At 50.0% G+C, this 16,097-nt stretch overlaps 1 protein-coding gene across 7 annotated transcripts in view; it reads left to right on the top strand.

The window, feature by feature from the left end:
* The window catches only part of rb1cc1 (RB1-inducible coiled-coil 1), a 246,401-nt gene that overhangs the window by 151,348 nt on the left and 78,956 nt on the right, over window positions 1-16,097 (top strand). For all 7 annotated transcript variants that reach the window (XM_085992919.1, XM_085992924.1, XM_085992923.1 and 4 more), the window contains one exon: window positions 15,195-15,360. In XM_085992919.1, coding sequence (XP_085849045.1) covers window positions 15,195-15,360 — 166 coding nt within the window. The remainder of the gene's footprint in view (window positions 1-15,194; window positions 15,361-16,097) is intronic.

The following is a 16,097-nucleotide window of genomic DNA, read 5'->3' as shown; positions in this document are numbered from 1 at the left end:
CGTAAGACAAGGAATAGTGAAGTACAACTAGACCACCATGTTCTGAAACAAGTTGATTAAAGCCTTTATGCTCAAACCAAGTGCGTAGTGAGTTTTATTACGTCAATTTTATCAACTTGTTTCAGAACATGGCGATCCAGTTGTACTTCACTAGTTCCTTGTCTTGTGGCAGTACGTGTTTGCGGATCCAAGATTCTTGTATTCATATATAGACTAAATGGAAAGGCCACTAATTTACAGTTTTTATCTATCTTCTGTCTGTCTGTCATTCTGTCTGTCATCACGTGTGCGTCTGTCGGGTATGCGCTCGAAAGTTACAGGGCGTACCTACGCACACGTTACCTCCAAAGAAAGCTTACGCTTCCGAGACGGTTTTAAGCGTATTTACGTTTCGGCCGGGCTAAAATCGCGCCCGCGGTATCCGAAAAACCTTCAATGTTCTGCTCATTAGCATCTCATTATCCGCTCATTAGCGACAGAGTGACCTCGAGCTCGACCAACCGTACGCCGGGTTGCTGGCGTGTGCCGCCGGGCCAATCGGTGCGTGTGTGGCCGGGCCTTATCGTTCTGAACCGAGGTGAGTCGCCGCCATCTTGATTCCAAACTTTTCCTTTCTTTTTCCCGCTTTCTGCGTCTTTAAAAAAAACGTTGCTTTTAAAACACACATTGTTTTTAAAAAAAATGATTTAGAAACGAATTAACTTATCTAATCTCATTAATTTTCCTACCTTTCCCCGTTTTTCCAGGTAGGCCTCGAAGCCTCGGCTTCTCCTTCGCACCCACACCCGAGCTAGGCACCTCCCGGCCCCACTCGAAGGCTGGAGGGCCGAGCCTCAGCCCAGCGCCGCTAGGGTGCGCGCGCAGCAGGAGCTGAGACGCGGCGTCTCTCTCTGGCTCGGCCGGGGGGCGGGGCTTGCTGAGCGTCAAGCGTCACCCTGGCAACCGGCCCCCTGGCCGTCTCGCATAGCCGCAATCGGCGGTCTTCACCTCGGGGGGGCGGGGGGGGGCGCGACCCTCTGCGGGGGCCGCGACCCTCGGGGGGGGGGGGGGCCGCCAAGCGTCACCCTGGCAACCGGCCGTCTCGCACAGCCGCAATCGGCGGTCTTTACCTCGGGGGGGGGGGGGGGGGGCGGCCGCGACCCTCGGGGGGGGGGGGCGCGCCCTCCCTCCCCCACCCCTTCCTCCCCCCCCCCCCTCTCCTCCCCACCCCCCCCCCCCCCCAGTCGCTCGCTCGCTCTCTCTTCCAACAACAACATGCCCTCGAAAAAGCCTCGGCACCGCCGGGCACTTCAGCTAGTCTATCTATATATATAAAGCGATGCTTCTGTCTGTCTGTCCTTCTGTCTGTCTATCCTCACGTGTGCGTCTGTCGGGCTATGCGCTCGAAAGTTACAGAGCGTACCTACGCGTGCGTTACGTCGAAAGAAAGCTTACCTTTCCAAAACGGTCTTAAGCGTATTTACGTTTCGGCCGGGCAAAAATCGCGCCCGCGGTATCCGAAAAACCAACCCTTCAACATTCCGCTCATTAGCATCTCATTATCCGCTCATTAGCGACAGAGTGACCTCGAGGTCTTATCGTTCTGAACCGAGGTGAGTAGCCGCCATCTTGCTTCCATTCTTTTTCCTGCTTTCTGCGTCTTTCTTTTCAAATATACATTTCCAGCAAAATAAAATTGCTTTCATTACATTGTTTTAAAAAAAACTTCATTCATTTGTAAATATTTTCTCTAACCTGAAGATTCTTTTTCCTACCTTTCCCCGTTTTTGTTAGGCCTGAAAGCCTGGGGCTTTCTTGCCCAGCCAGGCCCGAGCTAGGTAATTGTCCCACGGCTTCTGTAAAGCTCCCGCCTCCCCCCCCCCGGTGTCAGCCACGAGGGTCAGGGTGCGCGCGCAGCAGGAGCAGCTGAGACGCGGCGTCTCTCTCTGTTCCGCGCTCGGCTCGGGCGGATGGGGGGGGTGCGGGGCTCTCGGGAGTGCGGATCTCGGCCGGGGCTTGGTGAGCGGGAAGGGTCACCACGGCAACCGGGCCCGCCGGCCGTCTCGCACAGCTGCAATCCGCAGACTTCAAGCCGGCTCGGCCGGGGGGGCGGGGCTCGGAGAGCGGGGCGGGCAGGGCTCTCGGGAGGGCGGGGTGGGGCTCGGAGAGCAGGGCTCTCTGGAGTGGAGTGCGGGGCAACGTGGCCGGTGCTCGGGAGGACGGGGGCTCGGAAGTGGGGGAAGGGTTACCCCGGCAACCGGGCGTGGCCGTCTCTCAGCCTCAAGCCGGCTCACGCCTGTTCTCGGGGCTTGGCTCCATTTGCGGCCGCGGGCCACTCGCCCTCTCTCCTTCCCTCTGTCTCTCTCCCCTCCCCGCCCCCTCCCCTCCCCGCCCCCTCCCCTCCCCGCCCCCTCCCCTCCCCGCCCCCTCCCCTCCCCGCCCCCTCCCCTCCCCGCCCCCTCACCTCCCCTCCCCCTCACCTCCCCGCCCCCTCACCTCCCCGCCCCCTCACCTCCCCGCCCCCTCCCCTCCCCGCCCCCTCCCCCTCCCCTCCCCTCCCCGCCCTCTCCCCTCCCCGCCCTCTCCTCTCTTCCCCCCAGTCGCCCGCTCTCTTCCCCCCAGTCGCCCGCTCTCTTCCCCCCAGTCGCCCGCTCTCTTCCCCCCAGTCGCCCGCTCTCTTCCCCCCAGTCGCCCGCTCTCTTCCCCCAGTCGCCCGCTCTCTTCCCCCCAGTCGCCCGCTCTCTTCCCCCCAGTCGCCCGCTCTCTTCCCCCCAGTCGCCCGCTCTCTTCCCCCCAGTCGCCCGCTCTCTTCCCCCCAGTCGCCCGCTCTCTTCCCCCCAGTCGCCCGCTCTCTTCCCCCCAGTCGCCCGCTCTCTTCCCCCCAGTCGCCCGCTCTCTTCCCCCCAGTCGCCCGCTCTCTTCCCCCCAGTCGCCCGCTCTCTTCCCCCCAGTCGCCCGCTCTCTTCCCCCCAGTCGCCCGCTCTCTTCCCCCCAGTCGCCCGCTCTCTTCCCCCCAGTCGCCCGCTCTCTTCCCCCCAGTCGCCCGCTCTCTTCCCCCCAGTCGCCCGCTCTCTTCCCCCAGTCGCCCGCTCTCTTCCCCCCAGTCGCCCGCTCTCTTCCCCCCAGTCGCCCGCTCTCTTCCCCCAGTCGCCCGCTCTCTTCCCCCCAGTCGCCCGCTCTCTTCCCCCCAGTCGCCCGCTCTCTTCCCCCCAGTCGCCCGCTCTCTTCCCCCCAGTCGCCCGCTCTCTTCCCCCCAGTCGCCCGCTCTCTTCCCCCCAGTCGCCCGCTCTCTTCCCCCCAGTCGCCCGCTCTCTTCCCCCCAGTCGCCCGCTCTCTTCCCCCCAGTCGCCCGCTCTCTTCCCCCCAGTCGCCCGCTCTCTTCCCCCCAGTCGCCCGCTCTCTTCCCCCCAGTCGCCCGCTCTCTTCCCCCCAGTCGCCCGCTCTCTTCCCCCCAGTCGCCCGCTCTCTTCCCCCCAGTCGCCCGCTCTCTTCCCCCCAGTCGCCCGCTCTCTTCCCCCCAGTCGCCCGCTCTCTTCCCCCCAGTCGCCCGCTCTCTTCCCCCCAGTCGCCCGCTCTCTTCCCCCCAGTCGCCCGCTCTCTTCCCCCCAGTCGCCCGCTCTCTTCCCCCCAGTCGCCCGCTCTCTTCCCCCCAGTCGCCCGCTCTCTTCCCCCCAGTCGCCCGCTCTCTTCCCCCCAGTCGCCCGCTCTCTTCCCCCCAGTCGCCCGCTCTCTTCCCCCCAGTCGCCCGCTCTCTTCCCCCCAGTCGCCCGCTCTCTTCCCCCCAGTCGCCCGCTCTCTTCCCCCCAGTCGCCCGCTCTCTTCCCCCCAGTCGCCCGCTCTCTTCCCCCCAGTCGCCCGCTCTCTTCCCCCCAGTCGCCCGCTCTCTTCCCCCCAGTCGCCCGCTCTCTTCCCCCCAGTCGCCCGCTCTCTTCCCCCCAGTCGCCCGCTCTCTTCCCCCCAGTCGCCCGCTCTCTTCCCCCCAGTCGCCCGCTCTCTTCCCCCCAGTCGCCCGCTCTCTTCCCCCCAGTCGCCCGCTCTCTTCCCCCCAGTCGCCCGCTCTCTTCCCCCCAGTCGCCCGCTCTCTTCCCCCCAGTCGCCCGCTCTCTTCCCCCCAGTCGCCCGCTCTCTTCCCCCCAGTCGCCCGCTCTCTTCCCCCCAGTCGCCCGCTCTCTTCCCCCCAGTCGCCCGCTCTCTTCCCCCCAGTCGCCCGCTCTCTTCCCCCCAGTCGCCCGCTCTCTTCCCCCCAGTCGCCCGCTCTCTTCCCCCAGTCGCCCGCTCTCTTCCCCCCAGTCGCCCGCTCTCTTCCCCCCAGTCGCCCGCTCTCTTCCCCCCAGTCGCCCGCTCTCTTCCCCCCAGTCGCCCGCTCTCTTCCCCCCAGTCGCCCGCTCTCTTCCCCCCAGTCGCCCGCTCTCTTCCCCCCAGTCGCCCGCTCTCTTCCCCCCAGTCGCCCGCTCTCTTCCCCCCAGTCGCCCGCTCTCTTCCCCCCAGTCGCCCGCTCTCTTCCCCCCAGTCGCCCGCTCTCTTCCCCCCAGTCGCCCGCTCTCTTCCCCCCAGTCGCCCGCTCTCTTCCCCCCAGTCGCCCGCTCTCTTCCCCCCAGTCGCCCGCTCTCTTCCCCCCAGTCGCCCGCTCTCTTCCCCCCAGTCGCCCGCTCTCTTCCCCCCAGTCGCCCGCTCTCTTCCCCCCAGTCGCCCGCTCTCTTCCCCCCAGTCGCCCGCTCTCTTCCCCCCAGTCGCCCGCTCTCTTCCCCCCAGTCGCCCGCTCTCTTCCCCCCAGTCGCCCGCTCTCTTCCCCCAGTCGCCCGCTCTCTTCCCCCCAGTCGCCCGCTCTCTTCCCCCCAGTCGCCCGCTCTCTTCCCCCCAGTCGCCCGCTCTCTTCCCCCCAGTCGCCCGCTCTCTTCCCCCCAGTCGCCCGCTCTCTTCCCCCCAGTCGCCCGCTCTCTTCCCCCCAGTCGCCCGCTCTCTTCCCCCCAGTCGCCCGCTCTCTTCCCCCCCAGTCGCCCGCTCTCTTCCCCCCAGTCGCCCGCTCTCTTCCCCCCAGTCGCCCGCTCTCTTCCCCCCCAGTCGCCCGCTCTCTTCCCCCCCAGTCGCCCTCTCTCTTCCCCCCCAGTCGCCCTCTCTCTTCCCCCCCCCAGTCGCCCTCTCTCTTCCCCCCCCCAGTCGCCCTCTCTCTTTCCCCCCCAGTCGCCCTCTCTCTTCCCCCCCCAGTCGCCCCCTCTCTTCCCCCCCCCCAGTCGCCCCCTCTCTTCCCCCCCCCCAGTCGCCCCCTCTCTTCCCCCCCCCAGTCGCCCCCTCTCTTCCCCCCCCCCAGTCGCCCCCTCTCTTCCCCCCCAGTCGCCCCCTCTCTTCCCCCCCCCAGTCGCCCCCTCTCTTCCCCCCCAGTCGCGCCCTCTCTCTTCCAACAACAACATTCCCTCAAAAAAGCCTCGGCACCGCCGGGCACTTCAGCTAGTATATAATAAAGTGGTCGATCTGTCTGTCCTTCTGTCTGTCCTCGGGTGTGCGTCTGTCCGGCTGTGCGCTCGAAAGTTATACTGCGTACCTACGCGCGCGTTACCTCCGAAGAAAGCTTACGCTTCCGGGACGCTGGTAAGCGTATTTACTTTTCGGTCGGACGAAAATTGTTCGCGCCTTATGCAAAAAACCTTCAAAATTAAACTCATTATTTGCTAGCATTGATTGATTGACTGACGTCAAGGTTCGACCAATCCTGTGCCATCACGATTGACCAATCCTACAGTACGGTCCCCTGATGGTTGGGGAATCGGTGTGTGTGGGCGGGACTAATCGTTTTCATCTCGGGGATCTGGCAGCCATTGTTTCACTGCCATGACTTCAGCTTCCAGCTCAAACTACTTTGAAAGTTAGTATCTCTTTTAAAAATAACATAAGATTTACCAAAAACCTTTTATAAGTACTTTCACTTTCATCTTTCAAGGTATTAATAGGTTGAAATGTTGCCCGGCACCAGATTCACAAAGGGACACAGACAGGGCCCCAAAGCCTGGGACTCCATTTAAACCGCCCGGCCCAAAACAGCCCTGGCAAAGCCGGGCTCCCCCCAGCTAGTAGAATAATAATGGCAAGAGTCGTGGAATTCAATCCAAACCACAATTGTATAAAACTGGAAATGTTATTCAGTCACTGTAAATCACTGGAACATAGGGACAGGAATAGGCCATTCAGCCCCTTGAGCCTGCTTTGCCATTCAATTAGAACATGGCTGATCTGTACCCCAATTCCATTTATCTACCTTGTCTCCATGTATAACAATCTATCTGTTTTGAATTTTTTACTTGACCTAGCCTCAGTAGCTTTTTGAGGAAAGAGTTACAGATTTCCATTACCACTTGTATCAATAAATGCTTCCTGCTATCACTCCTGAATGGCCTAGCTCTAATATTAAGGTCTTTGTTCTGGACTCCCCCACCAGGGAAACTAGTTTCTCTCTATCTACCCTATCAAATCCTTTGTTCATCTCAATTAGATCACCCTTTAATCTGCTATTATCAAGGGAATACAAGCCTACTCTATGCAAACTGTCCTCATAATGTAACCCTTTTAGCCACGGTATCATTCTGGTGAATCTGCCCATCAGTAGTAATCGCTGTCTAACCACAGGCAGTACCATTTTAACCACATGCACTAATTTTAGTAGAAAACGCCTTGCACACAATACAAGTGAATATATTGCACGTGTATATTTAGTAAACAAATATCTACCACTATTCAGTGTGAAACTTTGTAATCTTTCTCTTTCACCAAAGTTTGGAATTTATCAAACACAGCACACCTTAGTACAGCTTCTCGGTTTTTGTCCAGCAGTTGCAAGTGGTACTTTAACTTCATCAGAGTGATTGCTGAGAATATTGACACTCAACGAGACATGCCAGACCCACCCCTGCTCTCCATCTAGAACATGGTTGGACGCTGCTTGCCCTTTGCCATGACAAGCCCTGTTGGAGCTGCTCGTTATTGGTTGGGCTTGCTTTCTTCTGCTGGCCTGAAGCAGTTATTCTGATTGGTCGAGCTGATCCTGAAGCAGTTATTCTGATTGGTCGAGCTGACCATGATGACGGCTCCCCATTCCATACAACGTTGCTGGTGCTTCCATGATGCTGAAGTCTGGCATTTTCACCTGTGTTGCACACCAGTTTAGCAGATAACCAATAAGCAGTAACCAGTTTTTGTCTCACTACTGTATCTGGATGTTCATTCCTTGCGTTGATCACTCTGTGATTAAGAACTTCCTGATATCAGTGTTAGATTTATCTTTTACCAGTTAGCACCGTGTGTGCTCTTGTCCTACATTGCAATTCAGTTTGTAAAGTAATATTCCAGATTTACCTTGTCCATATCCTAACTAACTTGTATATACTTTTATATAAGGTTGCCTCAGAAGCCTCCTTTAAATTAAAAGCCCAAGTTTCTCTTCAAAACTCAAGACTTTTGATATTGAGGATGATTTAATTTCTGATTAGCAGCATCCACAGTAGTTTGCTTTATTACCTTATATTTTCTGTTATGTAGGGTGCATACCTGAAATGACAACTTGTCTTTGGTTTGCAGATTGTGACTTTTTTTCCCCAGCATTTTATGATTTTATTCCAGATTTACAGCATTTTCAATTATTTTTATATATTTTCTGAGGCTCTTGACAGTAGAAGACTTCAGAGACAGGCCAACATATCTGGTACAGATCTGTCGCACTTTGCTTAGACTCTGTGGCACTATGCTTAGACACTTTTAATTACATATATTTATTTTGGTGCAGGTCAGTTTTACTCACCACATGGAAAATGGCTCAAACTTGTGACGCATTATATCGTGAAATTCATTTGAAAGTAGGTCACTAAGATTTGTATACCCATACAACTAGCAGTCAGCTTGCTGACCACTTTTCTACTGGCTGGCTCCTCAAGTACCATCATTCATTTTTCTTCCTCACCTGTGCTTGCTGCCTCACCCTAAACTCCTGTATCACTTTCAAAGGGGTTCCTAATTGTTAATGCTCAGTTTTGTGGTGTTCTTTGGTCCATCCAATGGGTACTTTTTGCTCTGTAAAGGCAGCAGATGGTACGTTGAATAATCCTTTTGGTGCCACATTGTCATTGTATGCCCCAACAAGCAATTGTAGAGACGCTGATGTAACTTCGTGTGCCTCGACGTGATTAATATGGTACATGTGGCTGTTGCTGTCCTCTCCAATCTCATTGCTGTCTAAACTTTTACCTCTTGAAACTCAGCAATGCTTCCTTTTATAAAGTGAGTTCCTAAGATCTGAATCCATCACCTGTTGGGCATTATATCTTTTTTTAAACAAGAAAAACAATGGGGTTAGAAGTAGAACCATGTTTGTTCAGCTCACAAAAAATTCCTCCTGCAATATTTCTCTCCCTTATGGCATATAATAGCAATCATGTTATTTTCACTTGATTTTATTTGCCAGCAACCTGTTTTTTGCTTGTATCATTCACAACTACTTTCTTTTGTGTATTTGTCATGTGCTGCATCTTTATAAGTCCTATTGAAGTTTTACTTTTGTGTTCATCATGCGCCTTCTCTGGGATTGCAGAGATCGCTATCTGTCTTGCTTTGCACTTTCGTTGCGTGCTAGCCTATCTACCAAAAATATGTGTGCATTATTGTGCTTAGCAAGACTTCATTAGTTAATCACCCTTTTCTCCACTGATCAGATATTTTTCACTAGTTTACCTACCTGTCAGTCACTGCATGCCAAAAATAAATCATGTGAAGCGCTTTGAAATGTTTCAACATAACTCTCATAATTTCAGGTTTTAGTGTGATTGCACACTCTGCTGCTGGATTGCCAAATGTTTTATATTTATCTTGGTTACATGGTTACTTTGCGCTTGAGAAGCATGATGGTCATTATTGAGGGTGTTTAGTGATTGGCTGCTGCATTTCCATTGCCACTAACAATTGTCTTTTTACAAATTCCATGGTATTGGTAGTCACTGACATTAGTTCAAAAAAATTACTATTCTCTCTTTTTGCAGAAACGGGAGATGTAATAATCTCTGGCCACTAGGCTTTTAACAACCTGCCAAGCTAAACTGGGGTGCTGACCTTCCCCTACTTAACGTACATCAGACCTCATCTGAGCTGCCCTCTGTTTCTCTCCAGTCATAAGAGATTTGCTGCCTATCTCTCATAGTTCTAATTATAACTTCAGTTCTGTTTTACAATCTTTTCTACAGTCTATCTTTAAATGTGTAGCAATATTTCCAGTTTTATATCTTTTGAATAGTTTTGTTCTCCTGTATGTTGAGCATTAGTGGCAAACTGATGTCATTTCGGTTCAGGCTGTCTTCAATTCAGCTTGTATTCAATGCCAATTCCCTGTATAATAATCATGCATTCTTCCCAATGACTGATTTGCACACCTGTCTGATGCCTTGCATAATTGCATAAGTCTTGAAGTTTTGATCCTGCTTGAAACTCAGTAGAACAACTCGATGTGACTACTTGGATGCAGATGGGGTAACTGGCTACAAGGACGTCAGAGCTGGATTCTTCTTGGGCAGAGACTTTGGATTCCAGATAGCACAGAAACACCTCCATTCTCAAGTCAGATTAAAAACTGCACAATGAATGTTCCTGGGAACCTTCAAAAAGCCTTCACTTGTTAAGTCATGTTACACATTAGTTCCTGCACGTGAGTGGGAGGATGCTGGTGCTCCAGAACCTACACAAACTTCTCCTGTCAGTTACAGGTCTGTCCAACTTCCAGGTTAATTTACCCATCCGGGACCAATTGGTTGCTGACGAAGGGTCATCGACCTGAAATGTTAACTCTGTTTCTCTCTCCACAGATGCTGCCTGATCTGCTGAGTGTTTCCAGTATGTTCTGTTTTTATTTCAGATTTCCAGCATCTGCAGTATTTTGTTTTTGTAAAAGAAAATAGCTTGGATTTATATAGTACTTGTCACATCCTTAGCGTGTCCCAAAGCATTCCAGTCTGAATTGTTTTTGAAAGGTAGCCACTTGTTTTGTAAATAAACACGGCAGCTAATTTGCATACAGCAAGGTTTCACAAGCTGTAATGAGATAAAGGACCAGATAATCTTTTGGTGGTGTGGAATTGAGGAATAAATGTTGGCCTGGATGCCAGGAGAATTTCCCTGCTGTTCTTGTGCCATTGTAACTTTTATGTAGACTCATGGAGTTTCAAAGAGTGTGTGTTCTGAGTCTCCTGCTGTTCATATTAGTCATAAATGAGATTGCAAGAAATACCCAACTCCACGTTATACAATTTACTGATGACACTAAGCCTGTGAGTTCAGTGTCAAGTTTAAATGCATTTGCAGTTGGAGAATTAGGTGTATAAATGCATTTTCCTTATACCTAGTACAACAGTAACTACACTTCAGAAAAGTAACTCATTGAGTGTGATGCACTCTGAGACATCTCGAAGACGCAAAAAGGTGCCACACAATGCAAACTAAATGCTGCACAGATATCTGGTTAAGAATAGGGTTGAATATTCAGCAAAATAATCAAATGGTCCATGGATGTGCTAATTTCATTGATGTTCAAACTTGATGGAAAGTTTGTGTAGATATTAGAGTTTAAATTTTTGGGAGTGGGAACTTTTGTAGAACTGCACCGTGGAACGGGGGGCCATTCAAGAGGGGGGAGTAAATAGAAATGTTGTAGTGGTAGGGGATAGTATTATTAGGGGGATATAGAGTTCTCTGCAGCCGAGAGCGAGAGTCCCGAAGGCTGTGTTGCCTACCTGGTGCCAGGGTTAAGGACATCTCCTCTGGGCTGGAAAGAAACTTGCAGTGGGAGGGGGTGGATCCAGTTGTCGTGGTCCATGTTGGTACAAACGACGTAGATAGGACTAGGAAGCCGGTTCTGTTAAAGGAGTATGAGCAGCTAGGGGTCAAATTAAAAAACAGAACCTCAAGGGTAATAAAGCCACGAGCGAATTTGGCTAGGACAAATAAAATTAGAGAGTTCAATGTGTGGCTCAAAGACTGGTGTGGGAGAAATGGGTTTTGCTTCCTGGGACACTGGCACCAGTACTGGGGCAGGAGGGAGCTGTTCCGTTGGGACGGGCTTCACTTGGCCAGCGCTGGGACTGGAGTCCTGGCGGATCATATAACCAGGGCTGTAGAGAGGGCTTTAAACTAACTAGTGGGGGGGAGGTTCCTAGAGAGCAAATAATAAAAATGACAACAGAGAAGGTCATAGACTTAGGTAGCAGTGGGGAAATTAAAAACCAGAGCTTGTCAGGAAGGGGCAGAAGGTATGGAGTAAAAGGTAATGTAATAAAAAGGGCAAAAGCAGGAACTAAGTGTCACAAAACATATTTGAAAGTTCTCTATCTGAATGCACGTAGCATTTGTAACAAAATAGACGAGTTAATGGCACAAATAACTACATATGGGTATGATCTTGTGGCCATTACAGAAACATGGTTGCAGGGTGACAATGCCTGGGAATTAAACATACCAGGTTATTTAACGATCAGGAAGGACAGGCAGGAAGGAAGGGGAGGTGGGGTGGATATGTTAATAAAGGAAGGAATCGCTGTAATACAGAGAAATGATATTGGGTCAAAAGATCAGGATAATGAAACCGTTTGGGTGGAGGTAAGGAATAATAAGGGGAAAAAAACACTAGTGGGCGTAGTCTATAGGCCTCCGAACAGTGGCAACTCTATTGGACGGAGTATCAATCAGGAAATAGTTGAGGCTTGTAATAAGGGAACATCTATAATTATGGGGTATTTTAACTATCATATTAATTGGACAAATCAAATTGGGCAGGGCTGCCTTGAGGATGAGTTCATTGAGTGTATTAGGGATGGGTTTCTTGAGCAGTATGTAACTGAACTGACCAGGGGGCAAGCAACCTTAGATCTGGTCCTGTGTAACGAGACAGGATTAATTAAAAATATCCTAGTAAAGGATCCCCTTGGAATGAGTGACCATAACATGGTTGAATTCCATATTCAATTAGAGGGTGAGAAGGTTGGATCTCAAACAAGCGTGCTAAGCTTGAATAAAGGAGACTATGAAGGTATGAGAGCGGAATTGAGTAGAGTGGATTGGGAAAATAGATTAAAGGGTAAGACGATACATGATCAGTGGTGTACATTTAAGGAGTTATTTTACAACTTCCAAAAAAAAAAATTCCACTGAGAAGAAAAGGGTGTAAAAGAAAAGACAGCCATCCGTGGCTAAGTAAAGAAATTAAGGATAGTATTCGACTAAAAACAAGGGCATATAAGGTAGCCAAATCTAGTGGGAGGATAGAGGATTGGGAAAACATTAAAAGACAGCAACAAATAACAAAAAGATTGATTAAGAAAGGGAAGATAGATTATGAAAGTAAATTAGCAAAAAATATAAAAACAGATAGTAAGAGTTTTTATAGTTATATAAAAAGAAAAAGGGTGGCTAAAGTAAATGTTGGTCCCTTAGAGGATGAGACCGGGAAATTAATGGTGGGAAATATGGAGATGGCAAAAACACTGAGTGAATATTTTGTATCCGTCTTTACAGTAGAGGACATTAAGAATATCCCAACACTGGACAAACAGGGGACTATAGGGGGGGAGCAGCTAAACACGATCAAAATCACTAAGGAAGTGGTACTCGGTAAAATAATGGGACTCAAGGCGGATAAATCACCTGGACCTGATGGCCTACATCCTAGGGTCTTGAGGGAAGTGGCGGTAGGAATTGTGGATGCATTGGTAATTTTCCAAAACTCCCTGGACTCAGCAAAGGTCCCGGCAGACTGGAAAACTGCTAATGTAACACCCTTATTTTAAAAGGGCAGTAGACAGAAGGCTGGAAACTATAGACCGGTTAGCCTAACATCTGTGGTAGGTAAAATTTTGGAGTCCATTATTAAGGAGACAGTAGCAGGACATTTGGATAATCATAATTTAATAGGACAAAGTCAGCATGGTTTTGTGAAGGGGAAGTCATGTTTGACAAATTTGCTGGAGTTCTTTGAGGAAGTAACATATATGGTGGATAAAGGGGAACCAGTGGACGTAGTGTATTTAGACTTCCAAAAGGCATTTGACAAGATGCCACACAAGATTATTGCTCAAGATAAAAAATCACGGGATTGGGGGTAATATTCTGGCATGGATAGAGGATTGGCTATCTAACAGAAGGCAGAGAGTTGGGATAAATGGTTCATTCTCAGACTGGCAATCAGTAACTAGTGGTGTTCCGCAGGGGTCAGTGCTGGGTCCCCAACTCTTTACAATCTACATTAATGATTTGGAGGAGGGGACCAAGTGTAACATATCAAAGTTTGCAGATGATACTAAGATGCGAGGGAAAGTAGTGAGTGAGGAGGACATAAAAAACCTGCAAGGGGACATAGACAGGCTAAGTAAGTGGGCAGAGATTTGGCAGATGGAATACAATACTGGAAAGTGTGAGGTTATGCACTTTGGCAGGAAAAATCGTAGAGCAAGTTATTATCTTAATGGCAAGAAACTGGAAAGTACTGAAGTACAAAGGGATCTGGGGGTCCTGGTGCACGAAACTCAAAAGGTTAGTATGCAGGTGCAGCAAGTGATTTAAGAAGGCCAATGGAATGTTGGCTTTCATTGCCAGGGGGATAGAATATAAAAATAGGGAGGTATTGCTTCAGTTGTACAAGGTATTGGTGAGACCGCACCTGGAATACTGCATACAGTTTTGGTGTCCATACTTAAGAAAAGACATACTTGCTCTCGAGTCAGTACAAAGAAGGTTCACTCGGTTAATCCCGGGGATGAGGGGATGGACATATGAGGAGAGGTTGAGTAGATTGGGACTCTACTCATTGGAGTTCAGAAGAATGAGAGGCGATCTTATTGAAACATATAAGATTGTGAAGGGTTGGATCGGGTGGATGCGGGGAAGATGTTCCCGATGATGGGTGAAACTAGAACTAGGGGGCATAGTCTTAGAATAAGGGGCTGCTCTTTCAAAACTGAGATGAGGAGGAACTACTTCACTCAGAGGGTGGTAGGTCCATAGAATATGCTGCCCCAAAAAGCTGTAGAAGCTACATCATTACATAATTTTAAAACAGAAATAGACAGTTTCCTAGAAGTAAAGGGAATTAATGGTTACGGGGAGCAGGCAGGAATTTGGACATGAGTCTAGGTTCGGATCGGACATGGCCCTGTGGGTAGCGGAGCGGGCCCAGGGGCCGTGTAGCCTGATCCTGCTCCTATTTCATGTGTCTAATTCTGTTAGATTCAGGAGATGGTTCTGTGATAGTAGATTGGCGGTTAGGATCAGATCAGCCATGATCTTATTGAATGGCGGAGCAGGCTCGAGGGGCCGATTGGCCTACTCCTGCTATTTCTTATGTTCTTATGAGTGTTTAAATTAACGTGACAGAACCCATGAAAAGGCTGTGACTGTACATAGTATGTTGAACGAGTGGGCTTGGTAGGCTGAATAACCTTTTCTAGTTCCATGTTAGTCGCCATCTCCTTTGAGCACATTACATTAATGTGCTTAATAAACTCCTGATTTATCTGTTAAGTTTCAAATGCAGACAAAGTGCACATAGTCTCCCATACAGGATAACACTCAGTCCTCCAGAGGAGGAGGATTCCAAACAGCTGGGCACATTGACCAGACAGCTCCAGATGATGGAGCTTTGGCACTGCTATGGTCCAAACTGTTTGAATATGTAGGTCCTCAGAATTCCAGTTTTTGCACTTTTGGTTTGTGGAAGTTGAATGTATAGGAAAAATATCAGATGCTTACCTCGTGTATATAATCCTACCTATTATTTAAAACTGAACCACCACACACAAAGCTTCCCTCTGGTATACTCTTCAATTCTTTTGACCTGATGTGACTTGTGGATGTTTATGTACTCTTGCTGTTTCTTAGGGTCTTGTGTTTTCTCCTCCAGTCAAAGAACTAAAAACACGCTTTCCCCAACCTGCTGTATGTTATATCAGCTGATGTGTATATGATGCAAATTTCTTAAAGGAACAGTGTTTCTCGTAGAATGAAGAGGTTGGGTTCCATTTACAGAATGAGGAGCATCATATCCAAAGTCGAGCTGTATAGTTAATGAGAATAAATTAAATTTGGGGTAACTGAAATGCAGATGTGAGAAGTACAATAATGATTCTCCAAACAGACTTTGTGAATTTTATCTTCCTGCCCCCACAGTTGCTACTTCATTTTTTAAAAATCTTTTAACACAGGGAAGTTCCACTTTCATCTGCACCAGTGATTTGGAGTCCTCCACCAAGTGCTATTGCTGACCTTACAGGGAAGTTTCAAGAAGAGAAGGCCAATTTACTAGATCAACTAGAAAAAAGGAATGAAGAACTTCAAAGCCTTAAAACATCACTGATAGCTGAACAGCAGGTAGATTTCCTAATGTCTATTTTATAACTGTATTTTTGACATTTAAAACTCTCGATTTTAAATGTTATAGATCTAATTTCATAAGGTGTCGGCCGTGGCTCAGTTGTAACACTCTCACCTCTGAGTTACAATGCAGTACTGAAGGAGTGCTGCACTGTCAGGCGTGCCGTCTTTCGGATGAGACGTTAAACCAAGGCCCCATCTGCCCTCAGGTGGACGTAAAAGATCCCATGCCACTATTTCGAAAAGAGCAGTGGAGTTATCCCTGGTGTCCTGGCCAATATTTATCTCTCAACAACATCTTGGAACAGATTATTTGGACATTATAACATTACTGTTTGTAGGACCTTGCTGTGCACAAATTGGTTCCGCCTTTCCTACATTACAACAGTGACTACGCTTCAAAAGTCAAACGCTTTGAAACGTCCTGAGGTTGTAAAATGTGCTATATAAATGCTCACTCACGAAGGAGACACACTATAAGGAGGACGGGGCCCAGGGGCGAGGGCGGACGAGGTTGAGGCCCAGGAGTGGCGCAGCGGGGTCGGGAGGACCACACTGCGGCCTATGAAATCTAGGATTCCAACGGATTCACCACAGACCCAATTCACGTACGGACCGGGGCGAGCAAAGCTGTGTCATCGCACCAACGCTCTTCTCGATCTTCCTGGCTGCAATGCTCCATCTCGCCCTCAGTAAGCTCCCCGGTGGAGTGGAGCTAATCTACAGAACAAAAG

Source organism: Somniosus microcephalus, chromosome 7 (assembly GCF_052327205.1).
Source record: "Somniosus microcephalus isolate GS21.2 chromosome 7, FLI_Smic_1.0, whole genome shotgun sequence".
Classification (NCBI taxonomy): domain Eukaryota; kingdom Metazoa; phylum Chordata; class Chondrichthyes; order Squaliformes; family Somniosidae; genus Somniosus; species Somniosus microcephalus.
The sequence above is the reverse complement of the archived record's forward strand: the minus strand, read 5'-3'. Positions and strand labels throughout refer to the sequence as shown.